At 30.5% G+C, this 22,459-nt stretch overlaps 4 protein-coding genes across 5 annotated transcripts; 1 reads left to right on the forward strand and 3 right to left on the reverse strand.

The window, feature by feature from the left end:
• Positions 1 to 2,826: 2,826 nt before the first annotated feature.
• On the reverse strand, positions 2,827 to 4,370 carry LOC108833275 (indole glucosinolate O-methyltransferase 1). The gene is made up of 3 exons (XM_018606706.2): positions 3,801 to 4,370; positions 3,343 to 3,715; positions 2,827 to 3,250 (listed from the first exon to the last, which is right to left on the reverse strand). The coding sequence occupies exons 1-3, from the start codon at positions 4,235 to 4,237 to the stop codon at positions 2,951 to 2,953; spliced, it is 1,110 nt and encodes a 369-aa protein (XP_018462208.1). The 5' UTR covers positions 4,238 to 4,370; the 3' UTR covers positions 2,827 to 2,950.
• Positions 4,371 to 8,137: 3,767 nt separating this feature from the next.
• LOC130494530 (indole glucosinolate O-methyltransferase 1-like) lies at positions 8,138 to 9,752 on the reverse strand. Its single transcript, XM_056993242.1, has 3 exons — positions 9,167 to 9,752; positions 8,707 to 9,079; positions 8,138 to 8,615 (listed from the first exon to the last, which is right to left on the reverse strand). Exons 1-3 carry the CDS (start codon positions 9,607 to 9,609, stop codon positions 8,307 to 8,309), a joined length of 1,125 nt encoding a protein of 374 aa, XP_056849222.1. The 5' UTR covers positions 9,610 to 9,752; the 3' UTR covers positions 8,138 to 8,306.
• Positions 9,753 to 12,757: 3,005 nt separating this feature from the next.
• Positions 12,758 to 13,802, forward strand: LOC108833277 (vacuolar iron transporter homolog 4-like). Its single transcript, XM_018606708.2, has one exon. The coding sequence runs from the start codon at positions 12,907 to 12,909 to the stop codon at positions 13,522 to 13,524; it is 618 nt and encodes a 205-aa protein (XP_018462210.2). The 5' UTR covers positions 12,758 to 12,906; the 3' UTR covers positions 13,525 to 13,802.
• Positions 13,803 to 14,359: 557 nt separating this feature from the next.
• Positions 14,360 to 20,800, reverse strand: LOC108822980 (eukaryotic translation initiation factor 5B). 2 transcript variants are annotated; one of them, XM_056992650.1, is made up of 13 exons: positions 20,627 to 20,800; positions 19,309 to 20,520; positions 18,715 to 19,232; positions 18,529 to 18,636; positions 18,332 to 18,432; positions 18,152 to 18,242; positions 17,955 to 18,065; positions 17,803 to 17,868; positions 17,655 to 17,714; positions 16,980 to 17,537; positions 16,771 to 16,905; positions 16,562 to 16,678; positions 14,360 to 14,665 (listed from the first exon to the last, which is right to left on the reverse strand). In XM_056992650.1, exons 2-13 carry the CDS (start codon positions 20,492 to 20,494, stop codon positions 14,603 to 14,605), a joined length of 3,114 nt encoding a protein of 1,037 aa, XP_056848630.1. In that variant the 5' UTR covers positions 20,495 to 20,520; positions 20,627 to 20,800; the 3' UTR covers positions 14,360 to 14,602. The 2 variants fall into 2 exon arrangements, with proteins under 2 accessions (XP_056848630.1, XP_056848629.1); XM_056992649.1 differs by having other exon boundaries at positions 18,715 to 19,244.
• Between the last annotated feature and the right edge of the window lie 1,659 nt (positions 20,801 to 22,459).

The following is a 22,459-nucleotide window of genomic DNA, read 5'->3' on the forward strand; positions in this document are numbered from 1 at the left end:
AGTAGTGGAGTACTATAAAAGATGATCTAAAGTCAAGCGACTCTATGACTCTAATTTACAAAAGATCAACCAAGTAATTATAAGTATTTTACAAAAGGAAAAAATAAGGAAAATATTTGTTTAGTTTTGTATTTTGTTCTCCAACTTGATTAGACGACTGTGACTAAGGAATGGGGGGAATGATACGGACAAAAGTGAATGTAACATCCCAAGTTATTAAGTGTCCAAGATGCATAACTCCATCATGAATTGTGTGTCCTTCTAGGAAGGTCACAAATTTAGTATTGCCACACTTCACTAATCACCATATTGGATCCAGTCAACATATATTATATGGAACCATCATACCTCCTAGTCCCTTAGAAATTATAAAAAAATTGGTTAAATTACCGCATTTCTAATATTATTTTTCATAGCATTAACCACATTTATGCTTAATTTTAAAGAGATAAGCAGACCATTATAATTAGTTTAGACTTAGAATCTAAATTTTGAGAAATGGGGTTTTAGAAAGTAAGGTTTAGGATTTTAATAAATATATAAATAAATACTTCGAAGTTAAAATAATTTTTTTAAAAATAGTTTCAGAAAGAATTTATGAATTTCAAAAAGACAAATGAAATTTGAAAAATTGGAGAAAAAACTCAAAAGTTCGAATTTGAAAACATATAATTTGAAAACTATATGAAATTATTTATTTAAATAATTATTTATATTTATATATCTATAAAGAAAGAGTAAAAGAGAATTTTGCCACTTTAATGAAGAAAATATTTGTGAAAATATTCTTTTAATGAAGGTAAACATGAATTATGGTATAAAACATGGAATAAACTTAAAATACTTCCATAATATTTGCAAAGTGATTTTACATATTTTTCTTATTTGTCCTATCTACAATAATTTTCACTAAAAAAATGTGACATGACATATCAGAAATGATAACATGGTTTATCGCTAAATGTGATGTAGACATATTTAATGTTGATTTATATTTTTGGTAAAATTTTAGAATACAATAATAACTTATATATCATATTTAAATAAAATCTATTCAGATATGATATTAAATAGTATAACATAAATATAACAATATTTTACAAATTTAAAATTTATTTAATTCTATTTTATAGTTATACAGTTTTTATTACTCAATCAATTTTCAAAAATTTCTGAAACTTTTGATATGTTTACAATTTTTATATCAAAAATATTTTTTTCTTAATTTATAAATGATAATTTAATACTTCACCTGTTTCACTTTGTAAATAGTTTTAGATAAAAACACTAATACTAAGAAACCTATTAATTTTTCAAAAAGTATCATTTAATATATGAATTTAACCAATTATAACAAAGCCAATATATTTTTATTGGTTACACAATATACAAAAAAATTCAAAAACTACATTGAAATAATAAAACTACTTTATTTTTGAAACAATTTTTTTTTTGCTAAACCTACTTACAATATGAAACGGAGGGAGTACATTTTAACCAAAAGAAATAAATAAAAATTATATAAGATTATACTTCTAAATATATAAATATCTATTCTTAAATATAATTTAAATAAACAATTTTTTATTTTATCTTAATTTAATTTTTAATTAAACTAAAATACTTATAAGAAGATAATACAATTTCAAATATGAACAAATTTTATTTTTAAATATTTTTTTTTATTAAACATCTAGTTGGTTAATTAAACCAACGACCATAACGAAAGTAAATTCTTACAAATCAATTGTTGGTAGGTGCCCAAGCAATATTGACATTGTTTTCGCGTGGTTGATTCCTATAAGGTGGTAGGTGATGCAATAACATTTCCATATTTTAGATATTTTAATTTTAGACTTTAAAAAAAATTTGTCAACTAAAAATAATAGTTTTTAATTGTTTAATTACTTTTTAGATTATAAAGAAAAAAATCAACCATGAGCTGTCATGTGTAAAGTATATATCTCAAAATGTCTTAAGATGTTTCAAATGAGGTATTTTTGTCACTGTTTTCTTTAAGAAATATTTATTAAAAGTCAATGGAAATTATTTTTGGGGAAATTCCAATTCACCACAAATTTGATACTATTTTTTAAATTCAAATTCAGAAATTAACCATTTTCATAAATACTTTAAATGATGATGCAAAAGATTAAACTTTTAAAATCATTAGTAGATGTGGAATTCTAATAGAAGTTTATAAATCCAAATACATCTTCTAAATACTAAACCTTAATAATCACTAAATCTTAAACCTAAGTGTTAAAAATATTTTAAAAATTGATATTCACTCAAACAATTTCTTTAAAAAAAATATGGATATGAAGAATGCTGATTTCTTCTGAGAAGCTCAAATTTATGATATAAAATCAAATATATTTTTGATTTTTCTCAAAAACCATATATACGAGCAAGGTATATAATGGTTGCCTTTCATATTTATACATGTAATATAATCCCATCTGTAAATTTCTATTAAGTGCAAACTAAATTAAAGCAAAAAAGTTCTCAAGTTTTGTTTTTTCCAATGCAGGAAAGAATAAAATATTATTTTTTCAAAAACATAAAGAATAAAATATTTGATTAGATAGCCTTGTGTAAGTCTTCTGAGCTCTTGAGGAAGAATTCCACATTTCCATGTGGCTAATTAGATAAAAGTATAAAACTGATTCTTGAAGAGTACAATAAAAAAAAACAAAAAGCTTATTTTTATTTTTATATTGCTCGAACACACATACATACCAACGTATGATCATCACAAACAAAGAACTGAAATGAAGATCAATTAGATAAAAGTATAAAACTGATTCTTGAAGAGTACAATAAAAAAAAAACAAAAAGCTTATTTTTATTTTTATATTGCTCGAACACACATACATACAAACGTATGATCATCACAAACAAAGAACTGAAATGAAGATGAAACGTTTTTGTTTTGTATTTTACACATTTATTTACAAAACTCAATAATCCAGCAGTGGTAAGCCTGGCAAACGAATTTGCAATGGGTGAAGCCAGAAGCTATAGCCAAAGCTTCAAACTCGGCTCGTGACCTTTCTTTTCCACCAGAACATTGGGTGAACATCAACATATCCATATCAAATGCAATGTTCGCGTTGATATCTCCATTCTCCGCGTCATCAGGAGTGACTAGTTCTATGACAACAACTTTACCATTCTCCGGTAGTGATTTCCAACAATTCTTAAGAATTTTTAAGCAGTCTTCGTCGGTCCAATCATGAAGTACACGCTGTTAAAACAAAGTTACTCATATATGTAAGGGAAAAAATACAAGTATACATACAGTTTCAAGAAATGTAAATGATAAACTGATGAGCTTACTTTCAAGATCATAGCATCTCCTTTTGGAACATCCACAAACATATCTCCCGCTATATGTTCCACCCCCGGGTAAGAAGGTGCTTGTGCCAAGGCACAGGTCAGATCAAAGTTGATACCCTTAATATTGGGATACTTGGAAGTAACAACACCAATGGTGTTGCCAACTCCTCCTCCAACATCAACCAACACATTCACATCTTCGAAGCCTTGGTAAACTTCAAGAGCCTTCTTCACGACAGCGATGGTGAATCCTGTCTGGTTAAAGAGCTTGCTGAACCTCTCATCAGTTCCCATATAGTCGAAGAGTTTCATGCCACCATGTGCACGGCCAAATGCATCTCCTCCTTCTAGCACCACATCTTTCAATTGTGCCCTGCGAATATAGCATATATATATCAACAATGTAAGATTCATTGTTTTTTTTTATATTTTAAATGTTTCAGTGAATAGAAAATTACCAAGTGTTGAGGAAGACACTGTCGAAATTGACAATGACTTGTGAAGCTAAGGATCCAATATCTTGAATGTTATCTTTCAAGAAGAACCTGCATATTGGCTCGGATTTGTAAACCCTCTGGCTATTTCCGGCTTGGACCGTACCACACTTGACCATGGAGTAGCTAGCGAGTAGACGTAGCATCCTGTCCAACAAAGCCGGCGCCTCAGGGTTACGAGGCGTATTTGGTAGCCTACTTGCTATCTCGGAAGGTGAGAGAAACACTGAGGCAGTGTAGAGAGTGTCAAAGACACCGAGCTCAAGGGCAGCTTTGAGAACCATTGGAAAGGCGGCGGCATTAGCTAGTCTCACGGCCATCAAACCCAACTCATTATCGTCATCAATAGCAATTTGGCTTTTGGGGTTAGAGCTCAAGGTTTCTTCAGTAAGTATTCCCATTTTCTTCTTTATTCTCTTTCTTTCTTCTTCTTGAAGGTACCGTGGTGATTACAGTGATCAAAAGAGGAAACAAAGAGAGTTTGTGTGTGTACGTGTCTTCTATGTAGTGTTGAGGATGATAATGCTTATCGATTGGTTCCTACTTCTTATAGCTTAGGCTTAGCTAGTGGTGGGCATGCCGGATTTTTGAAGTTATCCGTGATCCGATCTGTTTCGTGCGAATAATCAATTATTCGTGTGATTTGATATGTCGGCATCCACATATTCGGTGTTTCGAATATCTAGAAATTTTTAGATTTTTAACCGGATATATGATTTGATCCGTAAAGATAAATAAAAAATCTAAAAATAATATAAAATAATAATATTTTATTACAAAATATTATTTATTTTCTAAAGTTCTAATAAATAATTTAATATATTTAGTAAATAAAGACACTGTAAAAATTATATAATATATATAATATAACGGATCAGATCGAATAGCCGTTCCTAAAAATATTAGTATTTGTGATTTTTTTTTGTTTTTTACGGATATCGCATATCAATATTTGTTTTGATTCCTAAAGTTTATGGATATCTAAATTTTTCGGTTCGAACAGAAACGGATAACGAATCGTATCAAGATTTACAGATATTTTGCCTAGTCCTAAATTTAGTCTTATTATAATTTATGTAATTTATTTTAAAATACTTTAATTATATTGTCAGTTTGCAGGTCCATTTGGCTGGCTGAATAGTCTTTGTGTAGAAAAGTAAGAGCCAGTTATGGCAAGCTGAATTAGGTAGATATTGTTTTACGTTAGTTTTGTTTTAAAAACTGTATTTACTAAAATTCAAGCGACTCTAATTTCAATACTAAAAGATCAACCAAGTGACTATATAAGTAGTTTACAAAAAAAGAAATATTTGTTTAGTTTGGTATTTTGTTCTTTAATTTGACTGACATAATTATATTATAATACTCACTATCAAAAAATAATTTATAATACTCAGAGATGCATAACTCCAACTTGATTAGGAGTCTAGGACGACTATGACTAAGGAATGGGGAAATGATTTGGACAAAAGTGAGTGTAACATTACAAGTTGTTAAGTGTCCAAGATGCATAAATCCATCTTGCATTGTCTTGCATTCCAGGAAGGTCACAAATTTTGTACTGTCAAACTTCATTAATCGCCATATTGGCCTCAATCAACATATACAATATGGGAACCAACATACTAGTAAACCCTTTCTCATAAAAAAAAACCCAGCTATTGGTTAATCACATCAATGACAAATAACTAGACTAAATTTCTTACAAATCAGTCGGTAGCTAGGTGCCAAGCAATATTTACTTTTATTTTCACGTGGTTAATGCCTATAAGGTGGTAGGTGATGCAATAAGTTGTTAGGATATCCATCTTTTAGATGTTTTTACTTGGGACTTAAAAAAAAAAGGGAAAATTGTCAAAACGGAACAAAAATTCAGCATGGTTGTCCCAATAGTATAAAACCATCGTTTAGTTGTTTCTTTAGTATAATTTTTTTCATAATCCCGAAAATAACCCTTGATTAATCTAATTAAACACATTAAACTAATATAATTGTAATAAAAACGTTTTTAAAACGTAAAAAATAAAACTTTTTAACTTTTTAATAAAAATAAAATTCGTAAAATTTATAAAATAAAAATAATTTACTAATTTCTTTAATAAAAAACATTAAATCAACCTAATAAAAAACAGTTTACAAAGTTTTATTTTTTATAAAAAGTTTAAAATGTATGTAAACTTTTTAGTTTTACCAAATTTTTTTAATAAAAATTAAAAAAATGAAAATGTATTTCTATAAATTTTGTTTAAACTTTTTATTAAAAACTTTTTGTAAAGTTTTATTTTTATTTTTATAAAGTTAACAAATTTTATAAAGTTTGTTTAAAGTTTTTATTAGACACATTAAACTAAAAGAATTTTAAAAAAATTAGTTAAAAACGTTTTAAAAAGGGTAAATAAAATAAAAGTTTTAAATTAAAAAAAAAAATTTTTTTGTAAAAGTAAAAATAATTTACAAAAAAAATTAATAAAAACTTTAAATAAACTTATTAAAAACATTTTACAAAGCTTTATTTTTATAAAAAGTTTAAAACGTTTTTAATAAAGCTTTAATTAAATATAATTTTTAAACTTTATAAAAATAAAAATAAAACTTTACAAAAAATTTTAATAAAAACTTTAAACTAACTTTATTTAAAAACTTTTTAGAAACTTTTATTTTTATAAAAAGTTTAAATTTTTGTAACCTTTTTAATTTTATCGAAATTTTTAATAAAAATAAAACTTTTAAAAATGTTTTTAATAAAAATAAAATTTGTAAACTTTATAAAAATAAAAATAAAACTTTACAAAAATTGCCCCTAATTTCAAAATACCACATGTTGTATAGATATGTATCATATATAGAACAAGAGTTTATGAAAAAAATCAAAAGAAAAACTATGGGAAAACCATAGATTAATGAAGAAAACAAGAGAAAATTTTTAAAAACTTTTTTGACAAGTAAAATCGAAAATAACACGTTTTAGGAAGTTAGAATATTTTTAGGAGATTTTTAGAATATTTTCTTAACTGAAACTTTCATTAATTTTCGCAAAAATCAAGTAATCTTATCTGTAGAAGGCGCCTTCTAAAAATTTAGAAGATTGAGAAAAATCCAGAACACGCTTTCTACTTTTAGTAGACGTAAGAGTACATTTTAGAAAACACATTCCGCGAAATTTAGAATACTTAATAGAAGTAAAAGATGCATCTAGACGAAAAGTATATAGTTTTAGGATTAGTAGAATGCACATTCTACTTATTTAGAAATTTAGTAAATAGTAGAATGTACGTTTTAAAAATAGTAGATGAACGTGTTTATTTTAGAAATCGTTTTCTACTATACCATTTTCCATAGAAGGCACATTCTACTTTTAGTAGAACGTATTTTCAAATTTTTATTTATCAACTTTTTGAAAAGAAAAAAAAATACCAGCTTGTGTATATGGGTGTTTTATTAATTGTTTATATTTTAATATTTTTTTTTATTCACAAAACTATTTATTTCATTAGTTTTCAGAAATACAAAGGGTAAAAAGGAGAAAAATTGGACAAAAAAAAATTATACCAAAGGGACAACACCCTTATTTTTTTGTTCTCTATTGGCAATTTTCCCAAAAAAAAATTCGTCAACTAAAATAATACTCTCTCTGTTTTTAAAAGATAGCTATTTTAGAATTTTCAAAAGATATTAAAAAAACTCTTTAAATTTTGATTGTGAGTGAATTGTTTTTTGTGAATAACAATTTTCTATAACTTTTACCTAATAGAAATTCAATAAACACCATTAATTGTTTTGAAACTTACAATTTTTCATTAAACCAAACATTGAAAATGTAAAAAACTATCTTTTTGAAACAACTTTTTTTCCAGAACATCTATCATTTAAAAACGGAGGGAGTAGTATTTAAATATAATTTAGTTGTTTAATTATTTTTAGTTTATAAAGAGAAAAATTAAATCAACCATAAACTGTCATCTGTAAAATATATATCTCAAAAACATCTCAAAATGTTTCAAATGATGTATTTTTTGTCACTGTTTTCTCTAAGAAATATTTACTAACTTTTATTAATGGATTTTTTATGCATTTGAAGATTACCATTTTCTTGTGAAAAAAAACTCAATTCATGACATAACAACAAAATTTATCCTATTTTTCATTTTTCTCCAAAACCATATATATGAACAAGGTATATAATGGTTGCCTTTCATATCTATACATATATCCCATCTGTAAATTTCTATTAGATGCAAAATAACTTAAAGAAAAAAAGTTTCTCTCAAGTTTTTTTGCAATACAAGAAAGTATAAAAAGTCCATTAAATAGGTAGCCTTGCGTAAATATGATAAGTACAATGAAAATTGAAAAATAAACAAAAAGATTGTTCTTTTTCTTTCATATTTCTCGAACACACATACATACAAAGTATCATCATCACAAACAAAGAACTGATCAAACGAAGATGAAACGTCTTAGTTTTGTATTTTACGCATTTTCTTTACAAAACTCAATAATCCAGCAGTGATAAGCCTGGCAAACGAATTTGCAATGGGTGAAGCCAGAAGCTGCAGCCAAAGCTTCAAACTCGGCTCGTGACCTTTCTTTTCCACCAGAACATTGTGTGAACATCAACATATCCATATCAAAGGCAATGTTGGCGTTAATATCTCCATTCTCCGCGTCATCAGGAGTGACTAATTCTATCACAACAACTTTACCGTTCTCCGGTAGTGATTTCCAACAATTCTTGAGAATTTTTACGCAGTCTTCGTCGGTCCAATCATGTAGTATACGCTGTTAAAAAAAAAAAAATCACATATGTAAGTACAGAATACAAGTATACATACAGTTTCAAGAAATATGAAATATGAACTTATGAGCTTACTTTTAAGATCATAGCATCTCCCTTTGGAACATCCACAAACATATCTCCAGCGACATGTTCCACTCCAGGGTAAGAAGGTGCTTGTGCCAAGGCACAAGTCAGATCAAAGTTGATACCCTTAATATTGGGATACTTAGAAGTAACAACACCAAGCGTGTTGCCAACTCCTCCTCCAACATCAACCAAAACATCCACATCTTCGAAGCCTTGGTAAACTTCAAGAGCCTTCTTCACCACAGCGATGGTGAACCCTGTCTGGTTAAAGAGCTTGCTGAACCTCTCATCAGTTTCCATATAGTCGAAGAGTTTCATGCCACCATGTGCACGGCCAAATGCATCTCCTCCTTCAAGTACCACATCTTTCAGTTGTGCCCTATAATTCACGTATTAATATAGTAAGATTTAATTACCGTATTAATAAAGATTCCCAAAGTGATGAAAATAAAATTGTGAAAATTACCAGGTATTGAGGAAGACGCTGTCAAAGTTGACAATAACTTGAGACGCAAGGGATCCAATATCTTGAATGTTATCTTTCAAGAAGAACCTGCAAATTGGCTCGGCCCTATAGGTTCTCTCACCCTTCCCAGCCTTATCGCATTTGACCATGGAGTAGCTAGCTAGTAGACGAAGCATCCGGTCCAACAAAACCGGTGCCTCAGGGTTACGTGGAGTAGTTGGTAGCCTACTCGCAATCTCAGATGGTGAGAGGAAGGCGTCGGTACGAGCAGCTTCGGCGTGGAGAGTATCGAAAACACCGAGCTCGAGAGAGGCCTTGAGAACCATCGGAAAGGCTGCTGCATTGGCTAGTCTCACGGCCATCAAACCCAACTCGTTATCATCATCAACAACAGTTTGGGTTTTAGGGTTAGAGCTCAAGGTTTCTTCAAAAGGGAATCCCATTTTTTTTCTTCTCTTTCAAGGTACCGCACACCACACTGATCAGAAGCGAGGGACTCTGTATGTGTGTGTTCTGTGTGTTGGGATGATAGTTTAGTATATTTATGTGCACCTTCGTTTCTCCTTTTATAGCTAAAAGCTTGTGGTATTTTCTCGCTATTGAGTTTCATATAAATATATTGATGGCGTTCCGGTCCATCTTGGGCGCTGAATAGTCTGTATGTTAATGCACCCGTAGAAAAGTAAGAACCACTTATGGTTGCTATTCAAGACAGTGGATTTAGTCAAAGTTCAAGGCATTGATTGATTCTAATTTCAACACTAGAGTAAAGGACAAGTTATAAAAATACTAGTATATAGTTATGGTCAGAGTCGACAAACCATTTATTAAAAAAAACAACAATGACGCTAAATCATTTGTTTTTGTAGTTATTCAATTTGATCGACATGGAGATCTTATCAATAAAATACTTCAATGATGCATATAGCAACGACTTGGTCACGACGACTATGGAACGGAACAATTAAGTAAAAGATCAGTTCTTCTTAGATACAAAATTAATATAGTTTCTCTGATGATTCATACTTTGTCAAATTTTCTTCAATTTCAGAAATAGAAAATATTTCTAAACAAGGTCTTCTGGTGCAATCCTTACTGTATATACTCCGCCGATTCTTGATCAGCTATATAATCTTTCAGATATATTGATTTATTAATATCCATTGGAAGATTCAAAAGATGAACTTGTCATTTTCGTGCCTCATAGACTTTCCAGTAAGAAAATATATTTCGTGCTGGTATACATAATTGGAGATGTATTAAATTATGTAATTTAAAAAAAAATATTTTCATATAAAAAATATCGTTAGGGGATGTTTCTTCCTGGGTGTGTCCGTTTTGACTGTGCAAACTTGACAAGTCTTGTACTATGTACAGTAATATTTTTTAAAAATTAAAATTATATTTTTATAACAATTATAGATTGGGTTTTTAGTAGTTAAACCCCTTAACTAAACATGAATCATGAAACAAACTCTCAACTAAAAATCTTACGAAATAAATCTGCAACTTTAATTTCATTAACGCATGTTACCCTATGCCTTAAATACCGTTTCAGAAGGTTACATATCAGTATTGACTAATATCAAATAATTTAATATTTCTAATTTTACGAAGTTATAAGTAATATTGAGAATTATTAATTTAGGATCTATAAATTAATTTTATAATACAGTAATGTATAAGGATTTAAAATTAGTTTTACAGTCTTATAAATCGATTTTAAGTAATGCATAAGCGATAACGGTTTACTATAGTTAATGATTTTGAGTGATAACTCTCCTCAATTATTTTGTAATCGGAAAAAATCTCTCAATTAAGTTTTCGACATTATAAACTCTCAACTTATAAACCGTCAACATTTGTCCCCATCCATCACCATATTCTAGATGGATGATAATAGATGTTAACGGTTTATAAGTTGATGATTTATTTTGTATACTTTTAGTTGATATTTTTTATTACGTTAATTTTTAGTTGAAGATTTTAACTAATAAGAACCCCCATAGACTTTATTATTTTTATAATATTTTAATATTGATTTTGACTTAGTTGAACATAAAATTAAAATAAAATACATTTTTATTTGCAATTATATTTATGAACAGTTATGTATACATCTATAACTATAATCTAAGATTATACTTTTTATATATTTCTTTTGGTTAAAATATATTAAATCAACTTATATAGAATTAAAAAAATGATATAAAATTTTATAATTATCAAAAGTAAAGTAAACAATATTTCTAAAATTTGAAGATATATAAAAGACCTATTGACATTACGATTAAAACTTCATAATATTTTAACTGTTTATATCACATTTAATCATAAGTTATGTCATCAATTTAGTATGGTATGTCACATGTGTTTGGTAAAAGTGAATATAGAGAAGACATTTGTGAAATTACTTTTAAATGTAATTATCTATGTAATATTTAATTATAAAATCATGTTATCAATTTTGGTATCCATTTTATATTTATTTGATGAAATTTATTATAAAAATAACATGTGTAAAATCATTTTGCAACTAATGTTTTGAGTGATTGGTATCTCATTTCAAATAGGCTAACCCTTGAAGAATCGCTATACAGTCAATTACTTGTTAATGTACGTTCTATCTCCGGTCTTCACATAAGTTCGACCCATATAGTAAGCTTATTTTTGTTTGGCCCAGTTAAGTTTATATTTGTTTCTTTATTTAGTAGATTTTTTTTTAAAAAATTATTATTTAATAAATTAATAAAAATATAAATTGATAATTATTTTGTCCCTAGTTGGGTTGATTCAAATATGGCACAATCGATAAACTAATAAGATAATTTTTTTTAGAAAGTTCTATATAAATTATATGGTTCTATGAAATCATAAATTAATAATCTATGTATATATAAATTGTATATAAGTATAAATTAAATATTATATTGTTGATTTTATATTCATAATGCAATTATCTCTATTTTATTAACAATTCAATATATTTTGATAATTTTATAAAATTATATCTAAAATCATATTTAAAATTCTATGAAACATAAATAAACAATATGAAAGTCGAATTTCTAAAATTTAACTAAAGTATATACAGTAAAATCAACCATTTTCTTATTTTCTAAATAAAAATATTTTAAAATATAATTTTTTATAAATTAATAACTCTATTAATTAATAAAATGTCATAATCCTAACATTATTAATTTATAGATTTTTACTGGATATGAACTTAACTATAGACAATGATCGTTGTAACAGATAATTGTAATGTATGAGTAAGAGAGAAAATATATAACGAATTTATGTCCATATAAATATATGAAGTCCTCCATTATTTCTAAACTAACGAAATATCATGACTCAATCTACATTCATTCATTTAGGTTAAAAACAATTTAGTTTTACTAAATTTTAATATATATATATATATATAATTTATAGATGTTTGTAGTTATATGATTTAAATTTTTTTCCCATAAAAAAATTATATAAAATTTATAAATTATTTTTAAGATCGACTACTTACAAAACTATAGAAAACTTTTCGAGTTTATATTCATAAAAATACATACTCGTTTCTGTTTGGTCACTAAAAATTAATTATAATTTCACTAGATTTTTTAGATTAATTTTGTATATAACCGAAGTTGAAATATACTTTTTTATTTAAAATCAACTTCTAAATCATTTTAGCAAATTCCTGTGTTCTCTATCTCATAGAAACCAAATCAAAAGATTTAATGATGGAGTCCTATAACGTGAACAACAGCTTGAACATAGACCTGGAGAAAGATCAAGAAACTGCTTTCAACTACTCAAAACGATCTCCGTGGATACGCGCTGCCGTGCTTGGTGCCAACGACGGTCTTGTCTCAACGGCTTCACTTATGATGGGTGTCGGTGCGGTTAAGCCAGACGTCAAAACCATGCTTTTAACCGGGTTCGCAGGCTTAGTTGCCGGAGCTTGTAGCATGGCAATCGGAGAGTTTGTCTCCGTATACTCTCAGTACGACATAGAGGTGGCTCAAATAAAGAGAGAGAGCGGAGAAGAGATAGAGAAAGCAAAGCTTCCGAGCCCGATGCTAGCGTCTGTTGCATCTGCGGTAGCGTTTATTCTGGGAGCGACTGTGCCTTTATTGGCGGCTGCGTTTGTGAAAACGTATGAAATGAGGATTGTAGTGATTGCTGCGGCGGTGACGTTCGTTTTGGTTATGATTGGGTGGTTAGGAGCGGTTTTGGGGAAAGCACCGGTGGTTAAGTCGTTGGCTAGGACTCTGATTGGAGGATGGTTAGCTATGACGGTTACGTTTGGTGTAACCACACTGTTTAGATCACATTTTAGATCACATGGTTTGTGATAGTTTGTACGTGTGCGCGACCGCAACCTTCTTCATGTTTCATGCAACACAATTTAAGCGGTTACATTTTTTTCATATGAACTTTAGAATATTTATTTAACATGCATGATTACCAAAAATAAAATAAAACTTTGAGTATTTCATGTAAGAAGATACATAAAAAAAAAGTGTAAGAAGATACATTGGGATATATGGGTTTGTGACTTGGATTTTAGATTTTATGTAAGCAAATATGTTATATAAATCTATCCAGTGGCATTTTTCTTAATGAATGATAATTGTTACGTTGAGTCTTTAACACATGCAGCTCTAATCAATTAAACAGTATACTTTCCTTAAGAAAATAATGCGGTTTGTGGATGAATTTACTTTCGATTTTAAACTCCTTTAGACTAGAAACACAAATGAGCTCCATCACAAAAAGAAGAAAGATATCAACACCACAGATCCATGACAAGAGTTTTATCGTCTTCGACCACAAAACAACTCCTCATGACAAATCAATGATACTAGTGGAACCATTGTCGTGTTCTATAATCTCATATGCGGTATTACGATTTGTAAACGTAAACCTGCTAGATTGTGTGTAAACCCACACATCCTCATGAAAAGTTAAATGGAACATGTGGCAATTAGAAACATATGTATATACTAAACAAACATAATTCAGGCTCTCATAAGAAAAATCAATACAGAGAACTCAAGTTATGTTCTGTTCTCACTTTTTTTTTTATGATGTAAAAAATAGGTAAATAAATCTATTTAGTTTACTTAAAATTATTCTAGAGGCTATAGCAAAATTCAAGTTGTCACAACATTCATCAAAACATGATCGTAGACGAGAAAACAATGGGAGTTCACTCCAAAGATATAAAACTGTATAAAACATAATGATTGTAGTTAATTAATTGCATTAACATGACTAGGGACATTTAGAAAAAAAGTCTATAATATCAAAATCACAAAGAAACAAGACTACAAAACAAAGGAAACCGAACATGTCCCTCTCAAATCTCCTCACAAATCTTCACTGTAATCTCTATGCTTAGCTTCAAATGAATTAGAGGGCAAGAAGAACTTATTGTATCTTGAACAGCGTTTTAAGTTTCTTAACAAGCTTCAACTCGTCCTTCAACTCATTCTGCAATTAGGAGGCTTTAGGGTTTCAGTTTTAAGTTATGATTAAAACACAATCTAATCTATTAAAATTGAAGTACAATTAATATTTAACCCTAATTTTTCCTTAATATTTACCATTGAATGCCACTGATATTAAACACAGTTTTGACTTAAAATTAAACCAAGACATCCGATTACAACTTAAATTAAACCGAGACAAAAGCAATACTAAACCACTTGATCCTTTGATGCTTATATAAATGTCTTTGTAACTTGCAAAATTTTTAATGGGCTTTGATTTAACCTTTACGTCTTTATAAAACGAAAATGCCCACTTCAAATCATCAAATTTGCCTTTGTAAATATAATTTAAACAAATCAGTATTTTGTTGTCAATGTTTTTTGGTTTAATCTTCCATTAGTTTTAATTTTTGCTGTCTAAAAATTTCACACCCTTTTAAAAAGATCAATAAAATGTATTTTTAAATAATAATTTAACACACAAAATTTATAGTATAATTTAATAAAACACAAATAATCTAAACAAAATACTCTAATATTTTACACTTATTTGTTTAATTTACAAGTAAAATAAAAAAATACAATAGAAGAAGAACTCAAAGTTTAAATACGGACACTAACCAAAAAGAACAAGATACACCTATATCAGAATTCAATAACTTATCTATCTTATTAAAATGGAAGTACAATTTATAATTAATCCTAAGATTTGCAAAATATTTACAATTTAATGCCACTGAAGTAATTAATAAACCTAATTTTAAAGATTTTGTTTTTTCTAATTTAATACATAATTTCCTAAATTTATTCCACAACAAATTCATGATAAATCTTAAATTTAATGCACATTAATACTATAAACAAGTAAATATAATTTAAACAAATCAGTATTTTGTTGTCAATGTTTTTTGGTTTAATCTTCCATTAGTTTTAATTTTTGCTGTCTAAAAATTTCACACCCTTTTAAAAAGATCAATAAAATGTATTTTTAAATAATAATTTAACATACAAAATTTATAGTATAATTTAATAAACACAAATAATCTAAACAAAATACTCTAATATTTTACACTTAATTGTTTAATTTACAAGTAAAATAAAAAAATATAATAGAAGAAGAACTCAAAGTTTAAATACCGACACTAATCAAAAAGAACAAGATACACCTATATCAGAATCCAATAACTTATCTATTTATTAAAATAGAAGTACAATTTATAATTAATCCTAAAACTTGCAAAATATTTACAATTTAATGCCATTGAAGTAGTTAATAAACCTAATTTTAAAGATTTTGTTTTTTCCTAATTTAATACATAATTTCCTAAATTTATTCCACAACAAATTCATGATAAATCTTAAATTTAATGCACATTAATACTATAAACAAGTAAATAACATCTTTCCATAATTATGTAATACATTTTATTTTATTTTTTAAATATAAAGAACAAATTTAAAATGAAAAAAATATTTATACGGAAAATTTTTTTATACGGTCACGGATCAAGCTATAGAAATAAACAACAACAACGTAAAATTAATTTTCTTTAACAAATTTATTTTAACAGAAATTATATTTCAAATTTGTTTATATATGTTATGTATTTATAAATTTATTTTATTTGTTTTAAAAGATGCTAAGATTTTGGCATTGGAAAATTTTAAAATTTATATCAGAATATTTTATTAAACTTTTAATTTTTGTTTTTATTATAACTGTAAAAATTAATTTTCAGTCTAAATTTATATTTAAATATTAAAAATACATAATTTAATATAAAATATAAAAACATAAAATAAATACCCGCCCGGTCGGGCGGGTCAAAATCTAGTTAATTTTAAAACAACATTGTCGACAAAAGCCTGGAGAACAAGAGAGATTTGTCAAACTTACCCTGTAGAGTGTTTTGAGTATGTCGATGGATCTCCTAGATATATGACTGACAAGCTCGTCTTCTATACCAAAGTCCTCTCCAAACGTTTTCTCTTCTCCAGGGTTAGAGGCAATGATCTGATATCAACAAACATTGTTTTTTTTTACAAAAAGATGGTGAAAATAAAAGGGTAAGTGGTGAAGAGAAGAAAGGGAGGTTGTTTTCATACCTTGATGGCAACCTGCTGGCCTTTCTTAGCATCGTCAAGTGGCTTCTTGTCTTTATGAATAGATGCAACGCGACCAAGATCAACAAACACTCTCGACTTCTCAATCTCTTTTAGAAAGCACATGGGAGTTCCAACCTAAACCATGAAAGACCATTGTTAGAAGTTGCAAGAGAACATAGCATATACCTTGATGAGAACATAGAATATACCTTGAGTATACCATCGATGACCTCGATTCCAAGGATGATTGGGTCTCCTCTTTTGAAGACATGGTCTGGTAAAATCTTAAGTACACATGGAAACACTACTTCGGATGCTGTTTCCTTCCTTTCTTCATCTCTGACATCCTTGACATAACCTTTAAACTGATCGAACAGATGATAGATAATATCAGCGCAGAAGATCTTGACTCCCATGTTGTCAGCTAGTTCGCGAGCCTCTGTAGTTATCTTCACGTCAAAAGCAAGAATCGTTGCGTACTCTTTCTTCTTCTCTAGCATTACTCCGGCCTTCATGATATCCTTCTTATGCACAGGTCCTAGGCCAATACCACTGACGGGTATTTTCACATCTGGAGACTTCAAGAACTCTAGTAATGCTTCCAGAGATCCTAGTGTTGAAGCTTGTACGTAAACTCCTTCACCGCTTTTGTCAACCCAGCTCATGATTGACTTCATATCCTCCATGGCTGTTTTCTTGGCTTCTTCCACGTCCACATCAGGTCCAATCACATGTAAGGAAGTACCAGCAACGGCGTGTTCAAGTCCCTTTTATAAACAACAAAATGTGGAAGCATTGGTTCAGAATGTGCTCAAAGTTTCAAAAGGATAATGAACAGTGCATGCTAGTGATAAAGACTATGGTGTTGTGTAATAGATAATCACCTGTGCAGTAATCTTGATACATTGCGCAGCCTTTACTACTCTATGATGCAGATATGTACCCTGAAAATGAAGCTGATTTAGCACAAACCATGTTTCACTAGAAATAACATTAAAAAAAAGGCAAGGAGTGTGTTCAATCTAAAAGTACCTTCACACGTAGCTCTTTCATAGGATGAGGAGTCAATAATGATCTAACAGTTGTTATAATTGGTCCCTAAATAATAGAAGGAAAAAAAATAACATTAAGTTTCCAGATGAGATACTTGACACACGACCTGTTTAGGTGAAGTTTTAACATACCTGTGACCCACAAGCAACGATTTGGTCACCTTCATGGAGTACACCATTGACCAAAACAACATCAATTGTTGTACCATGGCCTGCAATAACTTTGACCTCAAGGACGGTACACTGTTCAACCATTACAAGAAAAGATAAGAATGCGCTGTATAATGTTGCAGAATCTAATATGTTACCTAAAGAGAAAAGATACAAACCTGCACTTTGTCAACAAATGTAAGTTTCTCAACCATTGTCTTCTGAGACCACATAACCAAATATAGCAGCAGATCTGGAATCCCTTCCCCACTGAAAATGTCAATATTCAAAACCAATCCATTAGTTTCCAAGGTTGGCCTCATTAACCTCAATGTTGAACTATAAGAAAGTTTTCATACCTAATAGCACTAGTAGGCACAATACTGATAGTATCTCCCATTTCTCTGTTCTTGTAATAAATCTCAGTGTTGAGTCCTTGTTCTTTGAACTGGGTTATAACCTGTAACACCAATGAAACAATATTAGTTTATAACATACATACACATATTTATCCACCATCAACCATTGCATCAAACCTATAAGACGTATAACTTACATGAGTGAGCCTCATGTTAAATTCAATAACCACATCTTTCGATTGCAGCGCCAAAGCCTTCTCTATAGGAGCGTTCTTGCTTGTTTTCCACCCATATAGCCTATCAACCTGAAAAGTTATACATTACATGTTTTAGATTACCACACATCAAGTAACAATACAGAAAAAAACAAAACCACGTCTCACCTTATTCAAGGCAACAATGAACTTTGTGTTCCTCTTTCTCAACAGATTAAGAGACTCTATGGTTTGTGGCTCTAGACCATGCATTATGTCCACCACTAGAATTGCAATGTCGCACAGGTTTGAACCCCTTGACCTCAGATTCGAGAATGACTCGTGTCCAGGTGTATCAATAACCAACAGACCTGGCACCTTGAGTTTTGCGTCGGGTTTTAACTCCTTGGTCCTCTCACGGATGTTTTCTGCAGGGAAATAGGTTGCACCAATCTGCTGAGTGATACCTCCCGCTTCTCCTTCCTGAACATTTGTTCCTCTGATGCAGTCCAAGAGCTTGGTTTTGCCAGTATCAACATGGCCCATGATGCAGCAAATGGGAGAGCGAAGACTTTCTTCAACAACTTCATTAACTACTGAGACATTAGCATCTTTTGGCCGCCTAGTAGCATCATCCACATTAGGTATAGATTTTTGTGGCCTGCATGAAACTCCAGCCTTCAATGCTAGTGTATCAGTGACAGGACCTGCATTGAAACCTAATGAATATTAGATTATAAAAAGACAAAAGGGACAAAGAAACTAGTGTTTAGTTATCCTCACCTGAACAATGGGCCTTTGAAGCAGTTTCTTTGATCTCTTTCTTAACCACAAGCCAAGGTACATCTTCACCATCATCATCATAATCACCCATTATATCAACAGAATCATCACTTTTTGCTTCCCAATCATCCTCCTCATCACCAGCTTCTTGTTTCTTATCCAGCTCAGTTGAATCTCCTTCATGCAAAGTAGGTACTACTTCTGAAGCAGAGTCGTTTGCTTTTCCGCGAGCTGGTTTTCTTTTGTTGCCATAAACAGGACGCTTTGAGGAATCACTGTTCTTATCTGAAGCAAGAAGCATACCAGCATCAGACAATATCTTGTTCTTGAAAGCCTTGTCCCTCTTCTGCTTTTCTGTTAGAATCCCTCCCTCTTGCTTCTTCTTCTGCAGCTTCTCCTTAGCCCTCATCTTTCTCTTCTGTTTAATCTTTTCGGCTTCTCTTTCTCGCTCTTCCTGCATGCGTCGCTCCTCTTCCTCTTTCCTAAACTTCTCTTCCTCTTCCTTCTTCTTCATCTCCTCTGCTTCCTTTCTCCGCGCAACCATCTCTTGCATCTCTAGAACGTGTTTAGGAACTTTCTTCTGGTGCTGTGATGGCTCCTCCTTAGCCTCCTCCATAGAAGAAGCAGATACTTTCTTGTCCTTGTCCTTATCCTTCTTCTTTTTCCTTTTCTTCGCTGAAACTGACAGGACTGTCTCTTCTTCTCCTTCATCCTTTGAGCCATCTGCAGGTGCAACTAGCTCAGGTTGTGCTGGTGAAACAGGAGTGATCCCGAGTTCTGCAAGAATCTTGTCCAAATCCTCTTCTTCATGTGCAGTCTTTCCACTCTTATTTTTCTTTTTCTTACTCCTAGAGGTTCCTCCAGCATCCTCACTCTTAGTATTAGTTTCTTCGGTAACTTGTCTCCCAAGTATTAGCTCATCACATACTTCAGCACTAATATCATCATCCTCTACACCAAGCAGATCAAAGCTTGCAAACCCCACATTCTTAGATTTCAACTTATCTTCCCCGGAAAAAGCAATCTCGTGATCATCCTTCTCCTCCTTATGCGGTTTACAAACTTTCTTTCCCTTCTTCTTCTTTCCAGTGATCACAACTTTATTAGGGTTTTCACTTCCCTTGGAGGACAAGGCAAAGGGGTGATTTTCGTCACCACCACACGCGCTCGTGTTCTCCCGATCCATTGATAAAACTCAAAGGTGAATATAGTCTGTGATTTAACAATTAAGTATAAGATTTTCAACAGCTACTTGAATCACAATCAATCAGAGCGAGACAGAGAGATGGATATATATAATATAGAAGAAGAAAATTACCTTTTTCTCTGATCGGTTTCGCTTCATATTATGCAAAAACAAACAAGGGAAGATTTAAGGAAACAGCAAAACAAGTCTCCGAATAGTATTTAGGACTTGTGTTTGTCGGAGAATGAGTAAAGTCGGTCGTTCGTTCGTTGCAGACACGTTTGCAGAGTTTAGGTTTTCCAAGGCATATTGGTTTGTCGCGTTTTTATAAGGTGAGGAAGCGTGTGGTGGTTAGGTTAAATGGTTTAAAACGACAACGTTTCACCTCTTTTAGCTGTTTATTTGTTTGACTTTTTCCATTAATAAAAAAAAATAAAAAAAAAATTTGAATTTATTTTTGTAGCTTTTTAAATTCGGTAATATTAATTATGTGGATTTTAAAATAATTATGCTCTGATTTTCAGATTTTTATCATAATTTTTTTAAAGATTTTATGTAAATTTCATGGATTTACATTAACTATTTTTGATAATTCTTTCGGTAAAGTAAATATATTATTTTTGATTTTTTTAAAGGTTTCAAAAATATATTTTGTCCCAATAAAAAATCATGTTTTTGTTTATAAAAAATAATAGTAATATCCCATATATTTTATTTGCGAAGTGATTTACCAAATGTTTTCTTTACTTGACATGGTTAAAAGAATACTCCATTAACCTATGAAAGTTATATTTTCTAAGATGTATTCTTTAGACCAAACCTGCAATAAACAATGTTATTACTATATTATAACTACAATTATTTTGATAATAATTTTTTTTTAAAACAGATGCATTTGATTAAACAATGTTTTTGGTTGAATAAATTTTATATTCATAAAAAAGAAGGTTTTAGTAGTCATCTCAATCGCATACTCACTATATCCTCTGAGAGGATTCCTCTCTTTGCATGTCTCCATATGATTCTAAGCGTGTTGGTGATTAGTGATTATGATACAAGTAACTCTCCTCCTTCCAACTTTTGAAAGAAAAATACATTTAGTTTCTTCTAATCATGTGCCGAGTTGAATTATAAACAATATTTAATAGTCTTAAGTTAGGTTCCAAACAAAATTTATATACAAAATGGTTAAAGATCATACACAATTTCCAACTTATTTCATGTATAAATTAAAAAGAGTAACATCTTTTTTTTTTTCCAAATTGAAATTTATATATAAAATACGGGCTAAGCCCAATTACATGATAAAAGACCATACATCCCGGCCCAAACAACATGTAACACAAAAACAAATCAAGTTAAACCAACACCAGTTTATTCAAACCATAAGAAACCGAACGTTAAACTATTCAGAACCGGCACCGACAGTGCCCTAAACACGTGTCGTTCATCTTCTTCTTTTCTCATCCCGACAGAACCGTCCTAACCTGCACGGCACCGCACCAGCGATCTTGCACGGAGAGCGTCATCGCCTATCCGAGAGCTCCTCCCAAACCATACCGGCCATCTACTGAACATTCAAAACCCGAAGATCGTAACCTTTGAAAACCTTCTCTTGTCATCGTTGCCGTCACCGTCACCTTTAACTCGGGTATTTACTTTATCGAAGAGCATCAATCGCTAGTGCGAGATTCATCCGTCACCGTTCGAGCACACACACACCAGAGCAAAGACCATCGGAAAGAACAACACTATCATCCACCGAAGAGCTTTCCTCTTCCTACTATGAGACCTCACCCACCGAATCTCAATCAACACCACGAGACCATAATAAACTAAACCCTAAAACAGAATTAAGGGAACAAAAGCCGAAGACGCAAGGCGAGGAGATCCTTCACGTCTCGAAGACAAAGCCGGCAGCAATGAGGCTGTAGAAACCTTCACCTCCCCGGAAGCTTGATCGAC

The sequence above is a fragment of the Raphanus sativus genome, chromosome 8 (genome assembly GCF_000801105.2).
Source record: "Raphanus sativus cultivar WK10039 chromosome 8, ASM80110v3, whole genome shotgun sequence".
NCBI lineage: Eukaryota > Viridiplantae > Streptophyta > Magnoliopsida > Brassicales > Brassicaceae > Raphanus > Raphanus sativus.

Bases quoted from the DNA above. Each gene is read 5' to 3' on its own strand.
- LOC130494530 (XM_056993242.1), bottom strand. From the start codon at position 9,609: ATGGGATTCCCTTTTGAAGAAACCTTGAGCTCTAACCCTAAAACCCAA. The intron at 9,080-9,166 runs GTAATTTTCACA...CGTGAATTATAG, and splicing joins AGCGTCTTCCTCAATACCTG to GGCACAACTGAAAGATGTGG. The intron at 8,616-8,706 runs GTAAGCTCATAA...TTTTTTTAACAG, and splicing joins GAGATGCTATGATCTTAAAA to CGTATACTACATGATTGGAC.
- LOC108833277 (XM_018606708.2), top strand. From the start codon at position 12,907: ATGATGGAGTCCTATAACGTGAACAACAGCTTGAACATAGACCTGGAG.
- LOC108822980 (XM_056992649.1), bottom strand. From the start codon at position 20,494: ATGGATCGGGAGAACACGAGCGCGTGTGGTGGTGACGAAAATCACCCC. The intron at 18,637-18,714 runs GTGAGACGTGGT...ATAACTTTTCAG, and splicing joins TCATTGTTGCCTTGAATAAG to GTTGATAGGCTATATGGGTG. The intron at 18,243-18,331 runs GTATGAAAACTT...TGACATTTTCAG, and splicing joins GTGCCTACTAGTGCTATTAG to TGGGGAAGGGATTCCAGATC.
- LOC108833275 (XM_018606706.2), bottom strand. From the start codon at position 4,237: ATGGGAATACTTACTGAAGAAACCTTGAGCTCTAACCCCAAAAGCCAA. The intron at 3,716-3,800 runs GTAATTTTCTAT...CTATATTCGCAG, and splicing joins AGTGTCTTCCTCAACACTTG to GGCACAATTGAAAGATGTGG. The intron at 3,251-3,342 runs GTAAGCTCATCA...TTGTTTTAACAG, and splicing joins GAGATGCTATGATCTTGAAA to CGTGTACTTCATGATTGGAC.